Below are 12,189 nucleotides of genomic sequence, written 5' to 3'. Positions count from 1 at the left end.
GAGAAGCTTCCATTGATTTTGTAATTGTATTTTCTGCTGAACTCTTCTATCTGCAAGACATTTTGTTTGCACGTGTAATCCTGACACTCAGATTTGCAAACCTGCCTTTGCTGATGGAGCTGGACCGTGGACAACCAGCCGTACAGGCTGCTCGAGGCAGATAGATAGGAAACTTCACGCGTAATCAGTCGGCACTGAACCAGCGAGTCAATTGGTTGAGGAAGTCTGATTTAATCGAGGTTTCTTCCTTCCTTTTTGTAAAATAGAGAACGTGCCTGTTAGAAGAAAACATGGACATATTTTTCTGTGTTTTGAAAATGTGAAGCAGGCTTTCCATGACTTAGGACAAACTCCACGTGTACCAGAACTAAAAGCTCTTCAGCAGCTCCAAGGTGAGTATTCTGTGCACTTCGATTTCAAGTGAAATTACAACACAGTGAAGCAGCTGGAGTGTCATTTACCCTAAAACGGAACAGGATGAGTGTCTGTTCCAAGTAAAATTGTGTAATTTGTTGCACGGGGGGCTTGTATTGTTTCGGACTTTTATACCATGTAAAAATAAATAAGGTTTTACTTAAAAGAGCTTACAGTGTTTTTTAGATGTGAAAATGAAACCATTTATATGAAGTACAGATAGTTTTCAAGGCAGATATATTCAGGGCGGAAGATTTGTATATCAGAATGTTAAGGTTCTGCATTCTCTAAAGTGGTATTGTTACATATATACACATATATATACGTGTATTTTGTGTATATAAAGTTATAAATACATATAAAGAGATGCATCTTGACTCTGAATACTGTTGAGCTTGTAGGATTATACCAACTCACAACCAAGAAAAAAAAGTTGTTATTTAAATTTGTTTTGCCGTTTTCAGATTCCTCATTTGATCTACTGTATTTGAGATTATCTTTACACTAAAACCCAAAAATTTGCAAGTTTATGCTCTTAGGATAAACTGGCATTATTTTCAAAAGTCTTGAGCATTTAGACAATAAGAAAGAAGCTACTCTTCATGTTCAAAAAGCAGATCTCAAGGAGGACCGGAAGAACAGTGACAACTTTTACCTTGTAGTCTGATGTAAACAAATAAGGGCTTCCATAATGTTCTTATTAAGGAGGATAACAACATGTGTTTACTTGCTTATCCAAGCCAGAAAAAGGAAGGGTTTCTGTTAGAGGAAAGTGGTTTGCAGTTTGATTATTTCCAGTGGGGAAAGTAATTGCTTTTTCTTTTATAGCCTTGCAGTCTACCAGAAATTAATAGGTCTGCTGGAGGAGTTTCCTCACCTCTGTATCTAGCATTGCATAACTGTGTGGTACGCAAGTGGAGGCGGCATGATATGTAGTAACATCCCTGTCCTAAACCCTCTCGTTACTTAACCTCTACTTGGGAATTATTTTTGCATTTGTAGCAGGGAGACTTGGGCATTTTTAAAGTAGGTCGTTCTGTTATTTGAATTTCACCTGTTGGCTGAATTGTGAGCAACACTTCTCTCATGCTAACAAACAGAATACAGCACCCTGGCAAAGTTGTTAGGATATTCTTAGAACTTTTTCAAACAGCTACTATAGCAATGATGTAACAGGTAGGGATCTTTTTTTCTAAAAAAATCCATCATCCCGGGGAGACATTTCTGTGCCAGAATGGCCGATCTGGTCTATGGAGTAGGAGTGTATTGTATTAGGCATTTTATCGGTGGTAAAATAGTAGTCCTGGCAGAATAGGGATACAGATCTACTACTACAAGCACAGTATATAAGTTAAAATGACAAGTAAAGTGCAAATGCTTCTATATAATAATTAGAAAACTCAGTTCCCCTTCCACTTAACTACTGCAGATTCAATTGTTTTGCTCTCACAGTGTAGACACAATTCTCTGGAGAGAACTTCATTAAATATTACAAAAGTAGTTTACTACTTTAGATAATAACCCTATTTCTCCCTGCACGTTTCAGAAAAGATAGCAAGTTTTAGAGTCTTGAGAACAGTGATTTTCTAGCAGTATAAGAGAGCCAGGCTGTTAGTTATACTAATTATCTCCAATAGTTTAGTTCATGTAAACTTATAGTTGCAAGCTTGAGGGCAAAATACAAGCAGAAAAAATCTGCCCCCACTGAAGTTTATGACAAAATTCTCATAGATAAGAATGGAGTTTTCCACCTAATCTTACTTAACATAACCTCTTATGTTTTTCATGTTTGATTTTAATTTGTCAAAAAGATAACCAAACACTTTCAGTGGTAATGATAATAGGATGGTTCTTCACTGGTAGCTAGGTAATTTCTATTTATTACTTTAGTTTTTATGAAACTACGGTTATACAAGTTCACAGAGAACAATGAGCAAGTCAAAAAAAGATTATCAAACTGGATCATCTAAAGGCACACTACTTAGAAATGTCATATTTTTTGTGATCTTTCAGTGATAGCTTGCGATGGAACAAGACTCGCGCTGCACAGCAGAAAGGGAACTGTTTGAAACTGTAAGCACGATGACTACATTTGCTACCACAAGTCCGTCTGATGAAGAACAAAATCAACCCGAAGCTGAAATTTCATGTCAAGCGAGAAAAGAAAACCCAGAAAAAGATGATTCACAAGGTTGATGCTGTCTTTTAATTTTTCATGTAGCGACTTATGCTATTAATATTTTCTATTAAAAAACTCACTTTATTTATTGCAGCAGTAATCCAGATTTACAGTGCTATACTCCACTGAAAATAAGCCTTGATTAAACTTGTAATAATGAAGTAGCAATAGTGAAACAGATGCACATGTTGGTGTGTATATATACACACAGAGGTCTCCTTTTACATCCTTTGCACCTGAAATGTATTGCAGTTAAATTTCCACAGCAGGGACCAAAACAGTGATCGTCAGATGCAGCACTTTCTGTACATCAGAAAGCCTGAACTTGTGGCTGTATCAGCAAGAATACCAAGGTTGAATCTAATCCCTATCTGTAGTTTCTCACATGCCTTATGAACAGGCAGGATTGAACCATGCCTCTTCATATGCCTTTTACTATGCCCAAGATTGATGTCATCTGTTATTAAATAAAATGTTATATATAATCTAAAATATATATAATCTTGTCAAGTTTTCAGCCTGCAAAGATGTCATAAACATCACCTCTTTTAGGAAATACATGCTTTGTAGCGATTGAGCCAAACCCCAAAGGCCTTCATAATTGAAACTGTATGGCCAAATGATTAAGTACATGAAAAAGTAGAGTCACTAACGCAGTACTATTTACAATTATATTTCTAAATCATATTTCTACATCAAACTGTTATCTTTCCATACATCTGTGGTCATTCACCTCCATTATCTGTATGTTAGGTACATTGCAGACTGACTTCAGCTGACTGCACCGACAGGGACATTATTGATTGGAAATTGGGACTGGTGTGCCCAATGAAATACAAATTTTCCGTCTTTTATCCACTTTGCTAGCCTATATGCCACCTGATGAAAGCACTTGTCAGTAGATTTCAAAGACAGAGAAATCACCCTTTTGAAGAGCTGCATGAAATTCCCCTGTAAGCAAACTCTGACCATTTTTATATACGCACATGTATGTATATTTGCACATACGTGTGCGTGTGTTTGTATGTGACTGGGGGGAAAAAAAAGAGAGGAAGTGAGGGAGGTATATAAAATATTTCTACAAATATTTTATATACCTCCCTCGCTTTCAAGCGAGACCTCTAGGTTTAGGATATTCATGTTTTCTCAACTTTTACCTGTTACTGCATGAACCCAGTATTTGAATAGGGTCAGTATTTGAATACATGCCTGAATTTGCAGCTTTATTGAACTATCTCCTCCTTTTAGCAACAAAGCAGCCTGAGACACATCTGATTCAGAAGACCGAGTCGGTGTTTGTTAGGGCTGCTTCTGGGATGGTGATGCATATGCCCTGCTCAGACTGTGCCCAAGGTTACAACCTAGACATGCAATACTTCTTTTCACTATTTTTTCTATAACTTTGTATTCTGCAGCCGTTTTGGTGTCTTACAGAGTTTCAGACCGCAATAGGTTTCCTCAAAAATCTGGACATGCTTTTATTAGTGGTGAAATAACTTATTTTATCAGTCTTTAGGTCTTGCTGTTACAGCAACAGAAATTCTAGGCTCTCCTTTCACAATAAATGCATAAGAGTTTTCTTTCCAAATGCAAAAGTTATAATCTGAAATGCTAAATATATTGTTTTAGATTCCAGTGCATTCCTAAGTCCCAACTCCTCAATGACCACTAAGGAGCTTCAGGAATACTGGAAGAATGAAAAACGCCAATGCAGACAAGTGAAACTCCTTTTCGAAATCCCATCAGCCAGAATTGTAGAGCATCACTTATCTAAATACGTGGTAAGCTAAGAAATTAATATGTAAGAAGGTCATTAATTTTTATTCACTCTACAGGAGTCTGCACAGCACACAGCATGCCTCACTACATGAAAGCCTTACCGAGGGCCAAGTTTTGCAAGCTGTGATCATAACGAGCAAAACCTTTTCTCACTGGTTGTATAGGCATAGCAGGTGGAATCTGCCCCAAAAAAACCTCTGACAATCAGTTCACAAAATGTGCAGCAGTGGAAAAGTGATGTCAAATAAATTCATAGCTTGAGCATCCTTAAGACCCAGACATTTGTCAATATTAAGGAAATTCACAGAAGTATATAAGTATCAATATAGTTGCACTTCCACTGAGTTAGCCTGCTGTAGGAGCTGCATTGCATTTATATAATTTCCACATCAGAGATTTATGTTAGTACGAGTGCAAAATTCTTTGATGTTGGCAAAGTCTTAAGACATAATCCAGCTAGATCACTTGGGATCGTTCCCCTTACCTACCTAGAGCTCTGTTAGATGGCATGTTTCTGTCATCTTTTTAAGGTGAAACGTGACTATGAGGGGCAGGCACAACAGAAGTCAGATTTTTGTATCTTTACTCACAGTACTGACATTTTGTTTTTATTTCTGATTTGGCTCCTAGCCTTCAGGAGGACTAATCTAAAGCAAGTCTCTTTTAGTGCTCCTGTGAAATTCAGATAGGTATGTTTTCCTTGTTTGCAACATCTGAGATCTGTAGATTAAAAATGCTAAGAATCACGCTAGTATTGCTGATACTGAGTGATGCAGCTTGGTAGAATTTGAGGCAGATAAATGTTCCGGAAACCGTCCTAAGATCTTGTTCCATGCTATACACACCTACTTAGATGCTGTCATTCTTGCATACACTCAGTTGTATCCAGTTTGTTTAAAAGTTAAAATTACTTTAATATAACTGCATGAGAACAAGAGTATCATTCAGTGTACATACAAGTAGTTAAACTTAGTCATAAGTTACACAACTCAGAAAAAAGATTTACGACAAAATTGAGCCAATTTGAATGACAGTCTAATCAGATGATATTTCTTCCCTTTTTCATGCACAGTCCACAAATAATAAACAAGTACCCATATATTATTCACTTAGCTGCCCTTGATAAAACGATGGCTTAAAAAATGTTCTTACTATTGTTTTGGGTATGCATCATGCATGTATAAACTTTTCGGCAAGACAAAGTATAGGAAAATGTCATGGTACTTATAAATGAAAAGAGATCAGAGAAGTCAGCTCAAATTTAGAAAACTTTCAACGAGGGCCTGTAAAGATAATTTATGAAGAGGGTTCAGAGGATTTCTCTTTAAGAAAAAACAAGGAAGAGAATCAGACAGACACTAGTGCTAGCAGTGGTTTGCACTCTTCAACAGCAGCAAAGAAAACAACTGGAATGAGTAAAACTGCTTTAGTTCCCGTATAACTCAATGGGAATAGGGTGAAGTTGAATGTGAACATGGTCATCATCCAGAAGCCAGCAAGGTCAACAGTCTGTGTCCTTAGCTGGTGTACCATGACACTTAAGCTGACCTCAGTGGAATTCCACTGATTTATGCACATTAGGGATTTGGCCCTTGCTCACCATGGTTGTGCTTGGATCAGGATCAGAAGAGAATCTATTTCCATAACACATAACACACAACTTTATTTTGCAGTTATTTTTCTAGTATCAAATTTGTTATAGTCATTTTGAGGCCAATGAAGAGCTGAGGAAGACATACTCTTGAGTGCTGTTAATGTGGGACAGCATTGCTGTTAGTGAAGGATTTTGGATAGCAAACAGACTTTTGTAGAAATGTCACATTTTTTTTTTGCATTGTTTGTATGCCAAGTAAGTTTGAATAACAGGACAATGATTTAGAGGCAGAAAAAGGCTTTAGAGTTGCTCCATCTTATTTTTGCACACATCGAATATTACTGCCAAATATTCCTTCTTCTTTCACAACATTAATAACACCCCCAAATCCCTAGAAATGTCTGATACAAACAACACTTCTGAGTATTACGACCAATGCAAAATAGCTTACATTCTATATTAAGTCTGGGAAATCCATTCAGTTCACTGAAGATGATTGATTACAGCAGCTATGGCTGTTATAAACAAAGTACAACTACAGAAATGCTTTGTAAGTGATCTCATGTGCTTCAGTTCTGCTGCTAATTCACCATTCCCAGCACCTTGCAGGATAGGGTATGTTGGTGCACTGTTTATCTACAACTTATTTACATGCTAAAGCTAAGTCTAGTGACAAAAAGTACAAAACTGCAGGAGCTGGGAATTATTAATTTGGTGGCTGCAGATTTCAAGGATCAGGTCTACACTGAGCACGCACTGTAATCTCAGGCAGCAATTAATTTAGCAGCAATGCCATAAGCCATGGGAGCATGCAAGACTACACACATAAAATTGGTGCAGGAAGGTTTTAGCTCATGGAATATGCAAGCACAAAGTCTTTTCAAAGCAATAACAGACAAAAATCTGGCTGCATTGGGGCTAGAATGGTCCTTCTCATGCTTATTTTTCTGTTTTATTGTGTTTAGATGTATAAAATCATAATTTTGCAAACAGGGAGTTTTGACAGCAGTAAGTCTGTAATTGAACGGCGTTATTCAGATTTTGAGAAACTGCACAGAAATCTGCTGGAGGAGTTTAGTGAAGAAATGGAAGATGTGACCTTTCCCAAAAAAACTTTAACAGGGAACTTCACTGAAGAAATAATCAATGAGAGAAAATTGGCCTTCAAGGACTACCTAAGACTTCTCTATTCTATGAAATACATACGAAGATCAAAAAAATTTATTGACTTTTTAACAAGACCGGAGCTTCGGGAAGCATATGGGTGCCTGCGGGGTGGCCAGTACACCAAAGCTTTGGAAATCTTTTTAGAAGTCATCGGTTTGCAGGAGAGGTTGACAAGAGGCAACCCAGTCTCAGTTATTCCTACACTCTGTGCTATCGTCGTGTGCTACAAGGACCTGGAAAACCCAGCAAGTGCCTTTGAATACGGAGAAAAAGCTCTATCACGCCTTCATATGTATACCAGCCACAGGTATTATATGCCATTGTTAGAAACAATGATCACTTTGGCGTATGAACTTGGGAAGGATTTCCTGTCTTTGCAAGAAAAACTGGAAGAATGGAAGAGAAAAAAAGATCCCATCCGTGTTTTTACCCTGAAAGAACTTGCAGTTCGGGAGTATGTACAATGAACACAAGAAAAATTCATTAAAGAGGAAAGCTGTGAGGTTATTTTCCAAAACACAGACTCTTGAGAGAGTAATAACTGGAAATTACCTGCTTGGCTAACATAACTTTATATTAATAGAAAAAAATAAATAAAATAACTTTCATGTTCAAAAGGGACATTAACATTTATGTTGGAAAATATTATATTTACTCTACAGATATGAGGTTAAAGTTTTTGGAAAGAAATTTGCAACAAAAAATAATTTGTGATTTGCTTATTATGAACATAGACTATTTTGTGTGAAAAGTCAGAACAGGAATATACAATGAATAAAGCACTTAACAATCTACAGAATCAGAAGGCTTTCTTACTCATGAATGATCTATGTCCTTTAAGGAAGACAAATTCTTCTCAGTCAATGCAATCTAAAGTATGCATCTTCAGACACAGAACATAGTTTTTTACTCCAGTTGATCAAACAACACTTGCCATTTCTGAGAATGATGGGGTTGGTGCTGTTCCCACTGAAGTCAACTGCTGTGGGTGGAGACACCTTAGGGGAAGGCTTACAATCAGCTTTTGTAGAAGCAAAAAATACAAGTTATTATCATTCTGTCAGATATGAGGGAATATGCTTCATTTCCCTTTTGTAGCTGGTACAGTTTTATGACTTGTATTGAAGGCACATTCTTGTTTGACGTGATCTTTAAGTACAGCTCTGATGGGGGTAGAAAATTCATACCACATGCACTATATACATAACTGAAAGGAACCAGAGAAGGGTGCTGTTGAGGAGAACATCTGGCTAATATAATGCTAGCATTTAATTCTGCTTATCGAGTTGCGAGACACATGGTTAACAGACAGTCTGTGTTAAGCATGTGCTTCCTTGTTGCCTTTCAGAGGTTTATGTAAATTGGATGTTGCCTTAGTTTTACGGACTGGTATACCATGCAAACATCACCTTGGTAGCCCTGCAATTTTACAGTTAATTCTATCGGGGATCCAACCCATCTCTACAAATACTCGTCTTACCTTGGCCCTAATGCTCCTGTGAAAGCTTCCTAAGAGCTGAAAATGTCTCTATTTACCTGCTTCTGTAATTTCCTTCGACTCTGTTCTCTCTCCCATGCACTTATTTTAGTAATCTGGTAAATTAATTATCATAAATATTGTAGTTAACATGTCATGCTAGCATGGGTCATTATTCTCTGCTGAACATAGTCCACTGAGTACTTTCAGGCCTGTGCTCCAGGTGCAGATACTCCGTGCACCACAATGACGCTATCTATAAATTAGGAATAACTGTATTAACTTACCTCCCAGACACATAAAAGAAACAGGTAATTGAAAAGTGCACTGAACCTGAAAAACATTGTTCTGCATTGTTACATGAAAGGTGACATGGAAAAAATACAGAATAATAAGAGTGTCTAGGGTGGAAAGTTAATATTTTAAGTAGCTATTAACAGCTAGGCATTAAACTCAAAATATGTGGATTATTTGTTTTTTGACAATTATTTCATTATACCAGAAGTAAGAGAATTAAGAGTAATTAATTAAGAGACTTAAGGATTAATCTTCTCACAACATAACGTATTGCAGGACAGTTAAATGGATCAAAGGTAACAATTTCTTAGAGAATCCTCTGAATCAGTCACAAAGTGGCACGGAAGAAAGCACGTCTGGTGCCTGCATCACACTCAGGCGCTTAGAGATAAGGCAGAAAGGAAGCCTGACCAGCACACCGGTCTATTTCCACAGCAGTTTGTGGTGAAAGACCAGACGAATAGGGAAAATTAATTTCCCCACATTTCTCCCTCCCCTCAAAGCACGCAGCATTGCAGGCACGGCTGTCGTAGATTCTCCTCAGGTTCCTAAGGGACTGTATAGGAGTAGCTGATTGTGTCCACAGACCCCCTCGCTCTACAGCCAACTATGAGATTAGAGGGTCCGTAAGCACATGCTGTTGAGCAAGGACAAGTACCAGTAAAGCGGCACATCAGAGAGATCTTGTCATAACGCTGTATCTTTCCATCTCTGAAGGATTAACTGATCCAAAGCTAACCAATTTTTTTGTTGGCATGGCAGTGCACATTAGGAATATTAGGAGGTGGTATTTGGCTAAGAGGAAAATTTACATAATTCAAAAGTCACTAAAATAAACAGTGCCGGTGCTACCCACACCCCGCATCCCCGCTTTGTTGGTGTGAACCAAATTTCTCCTGAGAATGCTTTTCCATACAATGTGCTTGCAGAGTTTTGTCAGCAAAACGGTCTTGGAATAAGTCACTTTGTCCATATCCACCAGAAGGAGAATTTCAGTCTCCTAGTATTAAAGGAAGAAATTAACTAAATAAATACAGGAATGGTGTGAAAAAAGAACACTGTGTCTGTTGGATAATTCCTGGACACCAAGCTTCTTTAATGGAGAGCTTTTTCAGTGAGGTGTCTGTGACAACCAATCAGCCACAACATCTTCAGAGCTACGCAGGAAGAACCTATCATCTGCCTTGCTCAAAGGGCTAATTTCAGGGTTTGCTGCATTGAGACTTCCAGTCAAGCCACTTCATGCGTGAATTGGCAGAGCCCACTTGATGTATTTTCAAAGGGTCAGGTATAGTGTTCATAAAAATCAGCTTGTGATTTCATTACTATTAGAATATGACAAAATTAAATCTCCCCCCACAATTCAACCTCCCCCAAACAAAAAATCAGTTAATTCCCTTCCTACAAATGCAGAGACTGTGACCTTCAGATTTATTAACCTCTTCAGAGATGACACTGAAAATCCTTTGAAAGAGAAAGCACATATGATGATGGCAATGAATGGGAATGATGGGACCCATGTTTGATCTGGAATTCTGCCACAGACTTGGTCTGAACTTTGCACAAATAACATCTGTGCCTGTATTTCCTCACCCAGTACTTCCCCAGTAATGTTTCCTCATACAGGTTTTCAGGACTCACTGAACAGAAAAGCTGTGAAACTTGACCAAGTAAGTTGACTCCAATGTTTAACTTAGAAATGTGCATTGAGGTAGAGGCAATTTTGATTTCTACAAGCCTATTTCATTGCTTGAATATACCTTGAAATGGAAGAGAACTTAGAGGCAGTAAGTTGCCAAACCTGTGTGCTTACTGTTGATTGCATAGTTTCTTACTAATGCAGTCTTATTTTAGAATCAGAATTATTACTTTCCTTATACGCTAGAGAAGTTACAAAACTATCTATTTATTGCACTGGACTGTAGAGAGACTGTGCTGGCTCATCAGCTCCATGGGCAGTTGGCCAGTTCTGATTTCTTAGCTGTGTTCTCTCAGAGACTGACTGGACCTGCCAAAAAAAAATCTGCTTTCATTTACTCACGTTTCAAAAGTCAACTTCTGCATAGTCTTTTTTTGCTTGATTTTTTACAGCAAAGTGAGAATTCAGCAGTTACATGTTACTAAACTAAAAGGTAGTGACATTCGGGCTCCTATACTGACCCTACTACCTTCCACTTGGAATGACAGCCTGCAAGGACTGGGTTCCTTCTGCCTGTACATGCAACTTAATCTTACACAGTTAAAATAGATAGCCAGGCCGGGCGGATTTCCTGCAGGGAGCCAGAGATCAGTCACTTTCCCCATTAACATTGCCCGCTGCAGGGATACAGTGGTGGCTGCAGAGCCCCCATTCATGAACTGAATCTGTGAAGCATCAGTGAAGCTATTTTGGAAGAAGAAAACTCTGGCACTACCACATATGCAAGAACGGAACATAAATTAAGCAAGAATGTCATTCCTGCTTCCAGCCAGCCATTTTACTTCCACTCTTCATTGCTGTACAATATTTGAATGATAAAAGACTGTTTTATAAACAAATCCATTTCCTGCCTTTCAAAACAATGTGTGCTTTTTACAAAAAAAATCTTTTTTTTTTTTTTTTAATAAAGTAAATGGAAATGAGCAGTTGCTGGCATTTGTCCTGTTTGCATTATTAGCATTCATCAGCCATTCTCCATACCTGGAAGGCAGCCGGAGTCAACAATGTCTGGAGACCCAAGCTCTGCTCTTGGCAACATCACAAGCTCACTGAGTGACCTTGATCAAGCCTAATCAAATCTCAGATTTCTTTTGTGTACGAGTATTGCTCTGCACTCTTGTATAAAGCTGTATTTTATTTATATTCTATCAGTACATGCCAATGTATGATTTTCCCCATTTTACAGCTCGGGGAATTGTGGTACAAATAAAGGAATTGATTTTTCCCAAAGTCTAATACAGCAGCCTAGAGACCACACTAAATGTCTGGAGAGGTAGTTAAGTACAACTGGCATCACAGCTTTGCAAAAAAAGAGATATGCATGTTCTTAAATTCGTCTTGCAAGGACAACCACAATACAGCTTACTTTTTGCCTGATACCAGCCACCTGAAACACTTGCATGTGATGTCTATGGAAAAGACTTGAGTAAGTCTGACTAATAATATATTTAAAGAACTGATAAGTGATTGAATAGGGAATTTATTTTGACCCTACATTATACAAATAATAAAGCAAGAAGTCTTTTTAGACTATATAAAAAAATCCCTGGGGTTCAATGTAGTTTTCCACAAGAAGCAACAGA

General features: G+C 37.9%; 1 protein-coding gene across 1 annotated transcript; it reads left to right on the top strand.

The window, feature by feature from the left end:
• Positions 1-201: 201 nt before the first annotated feature.
• SNX20 (sorting nexin 20) lies at positions 202-11,449 on the top strand. Its single transcript, XM_009571213.2, has 4 exons — positions 202-392; positions 2,428-2,605; positions 4,223-4,374; positions 6,932-11,449. Exons 2-4 carry the CDS (start codon positions 2,440-2,442, stop codon positions 7,598-7,600), a joined length of 987 nt encoding a protein of 328 aa, XP_009569508.2. The 5' UTR covers positions 202-392; positions 2,428-2,439; the 3' UTR covers positions 7,601-11,449.
• Positions 11,450-12,189: the final 740 nt, after the last annotated feature.

This window comes from Cuculus canorus, chromosome 13, assembly GCF_017976375.1.
Source record: "Cuculus canorus isolate bCucCan1 chromosome 13, bCucCan1.pri, whole genome shotgun sequence".
Classification (NCBI taxonomy): domain Eukaryota; kingdom Metazoa; phylum Chordata; class Aves; order Cuculiformes; family Cuculidae; genus Cuculus; species Cuculus canorus.
This window is presented reverse-complemented; position numbering and strand designations above follow the sequence as displayed.